Genomic DNA, 10986 nt, shown 5'->3' with positions numbered 1-10986 from the left:
TGAAATATCATGATACTGAAAAGGGTCCAAGACTATTATTTAGGTAAAAGAAAGGTAAGATAAAAAGACTGGTTTTATCTTCATATTCACTTGTGCCATTTAAATCATAAAAGTAGACAAATAAAGTGTTTAGACTACACTTTTCTTTCATGACAAACCATACTTGTCACAGTACAAAATGTTACAGTATATGTTACATATGATTGTATGATGTACTAATGTATCTGTTAATAAACAGGAATTATGATTCATTCATTAAATAAAATATGTTATACATTTTAAACTCTTTAAACTTTTTTTTAAAGACACAAATTACATAAAAAGTAGAAACACAGAACACTTTATTTGTGTATTTCCAGTACCCATAGGAAGGAAATAATATTCTGCAGTAATAGGGCTGGTCTTAAAAAAACAAAATGAAAGAGGAAAAAAACCCCAAACAATCTACAATGAGCCTGTGTTATCAAGTAGTATAGTAAAATATGCAAACAAAATCCTTAAAACACTCCCTGCAAACCAGGTTATGTTTATTATCATTATTATTATTGTTTATAATACTTTGATAATATATAATAATTTGATAAGATTGTAATGTCATATAGTATGATATAATGTTCATATTTCAACCTGTAACATAACCAGGTTTGACCTAACCAATGTCTGTCACATTTATAGACAACTTTGCTGCCAGTGTTGGAGATACTGTCTTTCTACCTTTTAGTATGTAGGGTTACTGTAATACTTTTCAAAACTTTACCAAAACCTAACAAAAACATTTTTAAACCTGTGAGTTAAGCTAAAAGTTAAATGATATTAATACAAAGTTCTGTGTAAAGCATAAATGTTCAAATGGGACACTGAAATAAAGCTTAACTCATCTCATTTGAAAATTCACATTATGTGGAATAGTTGAACACAGGAAGCATTTGAGAAAACTTAATTCTATATAACAATGAGATTGTGGCATATTTTTTTGTTTTCCTGCTTATATGGCAAAACATGCCATATAAGCAGGAAAACAAATTAACTATAATCAAAAAACAAAAAAATGCCCCACATGTATAAACTGAAACAAAATTATTCTATCCATTCTCTTCGGCTTATCAAATCCATGTCTGATTTGAAAGTAGTGTGCACTGCATGAACTGGTATTTAAGCTGTAATTTGAAAGACACACATGAAGCTTATTTAGGCTATACAGTCCTACTGCTGTCCAGGGTGTACTCTGATGCGGGGTTAACAACATTAACAAAAACAAGAAAATAAAAAATGCATATGCAAAATAGAAAAAAACCCAAATCCTCATCATGTCACCAATCCTTAAGAAAACACATCATGCTCTTCCAAATCCTGGTGAATTCCGTATTGCAAAATCCATGTCTGATTTGAAAGTAGTGTACACTGCATGAACTGGTATACGAAGGATATTTTCACAAGTATTGGCCACTGGAAATCTGCAGTTAGTGACGAACTCAAGGCTTGGCTTTGGAGAAAAACCCAGGGCTGGTATGCTGTCACATCCAGTGCAGAAAACAAGAATATCTTCCAAAGAGACATCATTTTCAACTATAAGATAGAAAAATACAAAATCATAATGATATTCTGACTAAGACTACTGATGTACAGATACATTAAATTACCAAAAGATTAAATCAAAAGTGAAACATGTATATATTTTTAAAAGTAAGCTGTAATTTGAAAGACACACATGAAGCTTATTTAGGCTATACAGTGAAACCACAATGTCAAAAAAAGAAGTTAGTGGAGACCACAACATATTAAATGTACGTGGATGCAGCAATAGCCTATTATTTGTACTCAGTATACAGGATTGGTAATAATTTATTTATTTAGTTATCCTCCTATTTATCCTGTTATTTATTTATCCTGTTAATACACTGAAGTCAAACTGAAATCACATTTGGATACAATGTTCTTTGTAAACCCAGCACTTGCATCAGTACTATCTATCTACCTTTTTTGTTATGGCATCTATGTCTGTAATTTCATGATGCTGCTGCACAAAAGTGAGAATTTTGATTTATGGTCAAACAATGTGCCAAGTAGTAAACTCACATTCTGCCTCCTGAAGATAGTCTTGCCAGAAAGCCAGGGTCCGGCACTCATCTTGAAATGCATTACTCCCTCGTTCGGAGTGAATGATCTGGAATAGATTCTCCATATCAGTTGCTCTGAGAGCCATTCCAGCTTTCACGAAAACGCACTTCATCTGAAGAGGGTATGTCTGTAGAGCATCTAGGACACCTAGAGACCTCAAGCCATCTCTGAACCTAGCCAAAATAAAACAAAATCAAATTGTATTTTATATTACTATTATTATATTTGTATTTGATTGGATTTGGAACCTGTATCATAACAAGAGGTTTTGAGGTTTTATCAAGAGACATTTCTGAACTAATTACATTTTACTTTCCTGTGGACTGCTGTATCAGAGGTGAAGAACATTTTTCCCCTTACAGGGCCAGACTGTCTTAGATACAGATAAAGAATGCCTATACATGGAACAACTGAGCTGAAATATGATACACAGGGACCTGTCATGAATTGGAGTAAAAGTGACAAATTGCTTTCAAATACATCTGGTCTCTTGTTCCATTGGCATACCTTTTCTGTCAGTCTACAATCAACCCAAATGCTACTCAATTTGAATCTATTTTTATTTACATATTTAAACACATGCCTACATCGGCACAGATACGTTTTATGTGAATTTTAATTTCATGAATGAAAGATATCTGTTTTGTTATGAACTGTACTAGCATGGAGCGCTACAGACCTGTACCACCCAAACAGGCTAATACCCGTTTCACAACACAGTGACTTTAGTTTGACAGGCTTAATTTTTTACCATTACAGTATGTGTTTAGACATACCTTTCAAAAGGTGCACGGGTCCGTTGAAGGACATACCAGTGAGCCAGATCCAAAGCAGTTTCTTGTTTGTTTTGAAGTGTTATGCAAACATTGTGACCAGCAAGACTGATCAAGCTGGCTGCCTGTGCAACTGCATCTTGCAGCTGTAGATCATTCTCGGCCTGTATGATCTAAAAACAATATGAGGAAATTATAAAATGAATTATTTGACTCTACTATTTAGTAGAACATACAAAACTAATAGCTTCAGTGTTTAATTAGTACATTAACCCTATGAAACCCCATAACCGATCAGGAGGCTGAGGTATAAGTTATTAAGCTGGAAAACAAGTGCAATCATTAAATTCTGAAAACTGAAACTTGGAGTTTCTTGGGCAGTAACCAACAGAACCATAACCTGCCACACACATTTTTAGTTCTTCCTTCTTGTAGCCATTAAAATGTTTGATCTTTTACTAGAAAGGTGCAGGACTCGGGCAAGAAAAATTAGGGAAGTGTTAGTAAAAATGTTGGACAAGCAAAAAAAGACCTACAATGAAATTGAAAGAACCAAAGGAAAATATGCTCACCGACTGCACTTGTGACCTTGTTTCCTCATCAGTAATATGATCAGTGCTGACTTTTACATTGTCTGGACCCTTTTGAAGACACTCATAGAAGAGTTCAGACAAGAAACATGGACTCTGTCCCCCGTGGGCAATTGACATTGCCATGATCTGGCCAGCATAGTAGTATCCATTATCTTTCATTGCTGTTAACAAATAAAATAAAACATCATCTCAAAAGCTTGCATCATTATTTTTGTTACTGTGGCATTTTTTATAGTACAAGTTACCAAATATTATTTCTGAAAAAAATATTGCCCATACAGTTGCACCCATAATAGTTTGGATAATAACAAAATCATCTTAACTTTGCTGTGCACCACCACCTTGGATTTTAATACCAAACAATCAAGATGATACTAAAGTGCAATTCCTTCGAGGTATTTTATTAAAAAATGGCACCAGCTGATTAGGAATTACAGTCAATTTTATACATTATCCACCATCTTTAAAGATGGTTGCTTTAGACAAGTGATTGAAAGCTAACACCATTTTATGTATTATTTTTAATACAAGGATTAAAATTCTTTACAATTCTTTACAGCCTTACAGTCAGATCAGGTAACTGAGCTGGCTTGTTATGCTTTGGGTTATTATCAATTTACACTGTCCAATCAATTTATCATTTGCATTTGGCTGAATCTGAACAGATTGCCCTTTACACTTCACAAATCACCAGTGCTATCATTGACAACAGTAGTGGCTTGGTTCTATGGCAGCTACTCATGCCCGTGTCATAACACTGCTTCCACCATGTGTGACTTAAGCTATTCTTTTCTTTACTATGCTTTTCTCCTTCCATCATTTTGGTTAATCTTGGTGTCATCTGTCCATATCTTCATAGTAGTATAGCATAGTTCTTTTAGATGTTTTCTGGCAAAGTCCTTCCAGTTATTTACTATTGCACCTTGTTGTAAAACATCTGTGTTTCCATTCATAAGTGCATCTCTTGATTGTTGAATTACACCATATCAGTCATTTGAATAATTACTTTTGAGAAATGAGAGAGCATGTATAAAAATGACCAGAATTTCTAAATATGTAGTACTGTTTCAAACCTTTCAACTAAAGCAGACAATCTTCCCTTCAGTCAATCTAGGTTTAATTTTTTAAAATCCTCTGTGGTGGTACAAAAATTCTGTCATTGCCAAAAAAATGTGTTTAGTTAACTGTATGAGATACTAAACTCGTACATGTAATCACAAACCAATTGATGTATAATGTATTGATGTAAAATAAATCAAATGGCAACAATTAATAAAATCATAAGTACCTTTAGAATTGCACGTAAGAACTTTAGCATTGGGTGGACCTTCAAAGATGCCAAGTTTGTCCTTGACTTCACAGAGGCAAAGTCGGAAGAACTCCCGAGTAGGTCCTCCATTGTCAACAGCACCCTCAGATATTCCATAGTCATCAGTAAACTTCACATCTATTTTTTTCTCTGGTGAAAAATTGGATCTGCCCATGGCTCTGGATGCTCCATCCCACACATTTCGCCTTATGATGTTGAAGCGTACAGTGCTGTCATTATTTACTCTAGTAACAATCTGCCCCAAGATTCTCTCTAAGCTCTGGACGTCACTGAAACATACACACACACAAAAAAAAAAAAAAACAGTAAAGAAATATACTAGTCTCAATGGCAATAACCCACCAACAGAATAATGATGTACCATTCTTAAGACTGTAATTGATATTTAACAAAAAAGAGATACAAATCAAGAATGTTTGTGATAATGGAAAAAGATTAAGTTTAAGTTAAACTAAGTTTACATTTTTATCTTGTCATAAATACACTAGTATTTATAAATAGTATAAATACACTATATAAATACAAGCAGAACAAGAAAAACAACAAGATCCAACACTGACAACCAACCTCCATTCAAAAAAGTAAAAATAAACCAAAACATATATCAAGTAAAATATAAGTAATCTGATAGCCTTGGTAATCTTCAAATGACAACAGAAATCACAGGTTGCAGTTCGTAGTTTGCTTATTCAAACTGATCCAAAACTAGACAGTAGATGACTCCTTTTCCGCAACAAACATAAAATAATGGTTAATATGTTGACCTTTCAACATGTAAAAGTTTGTGTTGTACTGACCTTTCACTTGCACTTGAGTCTAAAGACCTTGAAATGGCTTCTTGGAGGTCGGGGTCATCTGACAGGTATTCTTCCTCAAACAGGCCAAGATATGTACTGCAAAGCCAGAATGTTTTGTAAATTATTTAGTTAAATTACATATAAATGATGTTGACAGAATTACATTATCACAATACATAGATTGGCCTCAGCATTATTAAAGTTGTGTGGGATCATCTTGACAGAGAACAGAACAAAAAGCCTGGAAAACTATTCCTGAACCATGCTTAAAGAAATTCAATAAAAAGAAGACATCACCATCAAGAAAGCTTGGTTAAGAGAGTTCAAGCTATGTTGAAGACTAAAGTAGCTCATATCACATTTTGAATTTTAAGCTCATTAAAATTCTACAAGTTTTGTTCTACTCTAATATAATGCGCTTCCATGTCTGTTTGTAGACAGAATTTTGTAGACTTCAGTAAATCACTGCGCTTCTTTCCTATTTTTCCAGCAAAATACAAAGAAAGCAGGGGTGGGTCATGACTTTTGCACAATATAGCTCAAAAGATTAAAAGATACAAACATGTACAAAACACATACCTGTAGGATGTGCTGGATAAACTTGGCTGGGTAGGTCCATTGGACACACTGGAGGTGTTACTAGAGAAGACACGTGTGTCACCAGTAACACTGGCAGAAGAACCCACTGATAAGCCAGGTGTGTTGTAACTGACAAAGGCAGATGTTCCACTGGAGTAAGGCTCATCCTCATCAGTAGCAACGACAGCAGGATTGGTGGACATTGTGAGGGTGTCAGCAGAGATGGAAGATTCAACAGTACAAACATCTTGGGTAGCAACGCACCAGATGACCTCATCATCAACAGACATGGACTGTGCGTTAACAATGGGAATGGCTGAGGGAACTTCTTTAGAAATTTCAACTGTGAGAACACAAAGAACAGGAGTTTAACTTTTGAATAACATCTAATCACATTTATAGCTTTTGCTTTTCATGTATTTAGGGGTACATTTCTTCCTGCTCAAAATATTAAACTAAATTTAAATATGATTTTAACAAAGACTTGACACTTAGCTAAAGACACAATGCCTAAGATGACTAAGTAACAGACACTGAACCAACTTAATTTACAGTTTATTTGGAGCGACTTTTAGATAGGAATATTTACCGCATTTGTCAGAATTCAACGTTTCTGTGAAATCCTGCCTGCTTGTATGGCTACTCTCTCCATCAGAATATGTCTGTAAATTAAAACAGATAATACATTTCATTATACTGACAACAAAATGTCATAATAAATATTAGTAATATGTTTATGTATTATGTATTAAAACATAATACAAGTGACAATGTTTAAGGGAGTTTAAAATCCATCTTTGCCTTTTTCACTCTCATTTTATGAAAATACATACATTTGCTGAAATGATCAGGATTACTTACTGATTCATTGTCCTCACATAAGATGACCTTGTCAGGTCTGACATAAATTGACTTCTGATGAAACAGTTTTTTCACAAGGTCTCCATTCAAAGTCTGTTTGGAAGTGAGTGATGGCTCAACTAGTTTGGTGTGGCATGCCAGCAAAATCTGTAGCCTAGGGGAGGAAGAAAACATAGTGTATATGAAATTTTTGTTAAGGCTAACAGACTATAATACAATACAATACATCCATCCATCCATCTTCATCCGCTTATCCGAGGTCGGGTCGCGGGGGTAGCAGCCTAAGCAAAGAGGTCCAGACCTCCCTCTCCCCAGCCACCTCCTCCAGCTTGTCCGGGGGAATACCAAGGCGTTCCCAATACAATACATTAAAAGGCTTAATTTTTGTTAACTCTAAAAGATATCAGTCCAGTCATCTGATCGGTGCTCCCAGATCCTTTTTGGAAATACCCAAAGTTGACCTTTAATAGTATAATAATCTAAGTAACAAAAAATATATTTTTTTTTATAAAAAAGGATCTAATGCTTACCTGCATCCTTCAACAACTGGCTGGAAGGCAGTCCTTATTGCCTGCATTACTTTGTCTGAGTCCCAGTCACAGCTAAACTCCAGTGCAGATTTTATATGTCCATTTTCAAAAAGCCAAGCTTTTTTGTTACGCCTTGGCACATGTGTAGTTAGATGGTCTGGCAAGAGAATCACTTCTTTGGTGAAAGACTGAGCCACAGAATGTGACCTGCTTAGTTGTGCTGGAAACCTAATGGAGGATAAAGGCAAATTAAACATTTCTGCATGTTATATTACACTTCTCTGATCAATGAAGTACATTTAATTAAAAAAATACACCATGCTGTACACATGTCTAATCTGCATTAATAAACACCCTCTAGCCCCATGGTAGCTAGGATAGGCTCTTGGAATCCTGAATTGGATAAGTGGAAGAGAATGGATGGATGAATGGATGGATAGATGATGGAAGATAGTGGGATGGATGGGTGGAGAAACTTAACAATCACATAAACAAATGTCTTCAATTCACGGAGTACTTTTTGTTGCTTTAAAAAAGGTTTCATTAAATTATATACTGCCAACAACTATGTATTGTAACAACTGATGTGCTTTGCTTTTACACAATGTTTGCAGATTAAGCTTACGGGACGTGAAATATTATAGAAATGTTTCCACAATTAAACAAATTAACTGTTGTGCACAGTTTAGTCTCCACGTCCACACGCTGTCAGTCTATCGCACAGTTTTTTTGTTTTGTTTTTTTGTGATATTTTTGTTTACTTAGCTTCGTCGAGCAATTGAAACCTACGGGCTATTACTAACCTTCCACTAGTAATTTCAGTGCATTTAGTTCTGTTCTTACCTCTTCTGCCTTGGGCCCTTTCGAGTAAAAGGTCTAAGATTGTAGATGGGACCTGTTGTGGGGCACTCCTGTGATGTGGAAGGCACGTTCTCCATAACGTTAGCTGGATAGCCAGGGGTTATCTGACCGGAGAGGTTCACTGCATTTGGTCTTCCACGATGAAAAAGTGAATAAATTTCTTCATCAGTAGTACGATGCGGTACACTAGTACAAATATTAGGTTGGCCAGAACATGCATTTGCCAAGGTGTTAATTAGCTCCTCATTACTTAGAATTTGAGCCACAAAATTCCGTGCGGACTGGCTCATAGTGCCATTCCTCGCAGGTACAAACAAGGAAAACACTAGATGGCGCAAGCGCCTCCGTGACGTCAAGCTTCATTCTATATATTCAGAAGATCATTCTATATATTCAAGTTTCATTTCATATATTCAGAAGATCATTCTATATATTCAAGTTTCATTCTATATATTCAAGTTTCATTCTATATATTCAGAAGATCATTCTATATATTCAAGTTTCATTCTATATATTCAGAAGATCATTCTATATATTCAAGTTTCATTCTATATATTCAGAAGATCATTCTATATATTCAAGTTTCATTTCATATATTCAGAAGATCATTCTATATATTCAAGTTTCATTCTATATATTCAAGTTTCATTCTATATATTCAGAAGATCATTCTATATATTCAAGTTTCATTCTATATATTCAGAAGATCATTCTATATATTCAAGTTTCATTCTATATATTCAGAAGATCGTTCTATATATTCAAGTTTCATTCTATATATTCAGAAGATCGTTCTATATATTCAAGTTTCATTCTATATATTCAAAAGATCATTCTATATATTCAAAAGATCATTCTATATATATTCAAGTTTCATTCTATATATTCAAGTTTCATTCTATATATTCAAGTTTCATTCTATATATATTCAAGTTTCATTCTATATATTCAAGTTTCATTCTATATATTCAAGTTTCATTCTATATATATTCAAAAGATCATTCTATATATTCAAAAGATCATTCTATATATTCAAAAGATCATTCTATATATTCAAGTTTCATTCTATATATTCAGACTTTGGTTGGAATATATATATATAATATTTTCCTAAAGGGCATTCCATAATATATATATATATATATATATATATATATATATATATATATATATATATATATATATATATATATATATATATATATATATATGTTCGATACAGTGCTTTCGGCTCGGTACGCATGTATGTATCGAACAATACAAAATTTTTAATTTATTTTATCAACTTTTCTTTTGACAATGCTGTCTGTGTTGAGAGCTCAGTGGACCTCCGCCTAGGCTGCACTGTCAAGCGCAGATCCACTGAGCGCAGTGTGCTCTTGTGTTTGTGCGCCTGTGTGTGTATGTGTGTGTGTGTGTGTGAGTGGGGGGGGGGGCAAGCTAGCGAGACAGAAGCTAAGCTCGTTGCAACATGGCAATTGCCTCAACGCTACCTGAAATTGAGCCTCTTCCACTCTCATTCAGATCTGGCATTTGGAGCTATTTCGGTTTTCATGTGAAGTATGACCCTGATGGTAAGCGCGTCATGGACAAAAGTAAAACAGTATGTTGGGTGTGCCAGGCAATGCTCAATTACATTGGTGGGAACAAGTGCGTTAGCGCAGTTAGCTCGATAACATGTTGATGCCGTCCAGCCCCACGCACGGGCGGTCCGTGGTAACTCGTTAAGGGAGATTTGCCACATTATCGCGTTAACGTCATTTTAATAAGATTAACGCTGACAGCACAAGTGGGAACACAATGAATATGACTGCACATTTATGCCAACATCATCCTAGTGCAAAGACAAGTGGAAGCAGACAAAAACAACAAGCACGCATGGTACGAGTCATTTAGACAGCCGTTAGCACATGATTCTCCTTATGGGGACCTGATATGTTTAATATGCTGCTGAGAATATACCCCAGAAGAGGTGTATAGTATAGCTTTTATTTTGGAAAGAGCCATTTCTCTGTAATAAACTCTCTTTTCCAAAGATGAGGGATTTCTCGATCAGATAGATTTTTTTTAAACTATTTTGTTATTTCAGCAACATTAAATTTAAAAACTGTACTTTTGAGTTAAAATATATATTTATAATGACAAATTAAAAAGGCATGAACATTTTTTTGTGACTGTGGGGTTAGGGTTAGGTTAACTGTGACACCAAAGTATCGAACCGAACCGTGAATTTTGTGTATTGTTGCACCCCTAATATATATATATATATATATTAGGGGTGCAACAATACACAAAATTCACAAAATTATACTAATTGCCTCATATTGAGGTGTCTTTATTGTGTCTTTATTTCTTAAGGAACTAATGCTTTCAGAAAAACAATGTTCCCATCTGTATCCTGCTGCATTTAAAGCTGGCAAGTACAAGGAAGAGATTTGAAGAAAGGGACAAGTGGGATTTGTGTTGAACAACTTTATTGATTGGCAACTCTGTTCATGATACTACATTTGGAGAATCTTTACTATCACAGGATAAATGAGAAAA

General features: G+C 34.7%; 1 protein-coding gene across 1 annotated transcript; it reads right to left on the bottom strand.

The window, feature by feature from the left end:
* Positions 1–324: 324 nt before the first annotated feature.
* LOC112436068 (uncharacterized) lies at positions 325–9128 on the bottom strand. The gene is made up of 11 exons (XM_076874294.1): positions 8425–9128; positions 7582–7809; positions 7052–7205; positions 6780–6852; positions 6191–6533; positions 5612–5707; positions 4773–5083; positions 3464–3645; positions 2895–3064; positions 2077–2291; positions 325–1566 (listed from the first exon to the last, which is right to left on the bottom strand). The coding sequence occupies exons 1-11, from the start codon at positions 8730–8732 to the stop codon at positions 1334–1336; spliced, it is 2313 nt and encodes a 770-aa protein (XP_076730409.1). The 5' UTR covers positions 8733–9128; the 3' UTR covers positions 325–1333.
* Positions 9129–10986: the final 1858 nt, after the last annotated feature.

This window comes from Maylandia zebra, linkage group LG15 (assembly GCF_041146795.1).
Source record: "Maylandia zebra isolate NMK-2024a linkage group LG15, Mzebra_GT3a, whole genome shotgun sequence".
NCBI classification, from domain to species: domain Eukaryota; kingdom Metazoa; phylum Chordata; class Actinopteri; order Cichliformes; family Cichlidae; genus Maylandia; species Maylandia zebra.
This window is presented reverse-complemented; position numbering and strand designations above follow the sequence as displayed.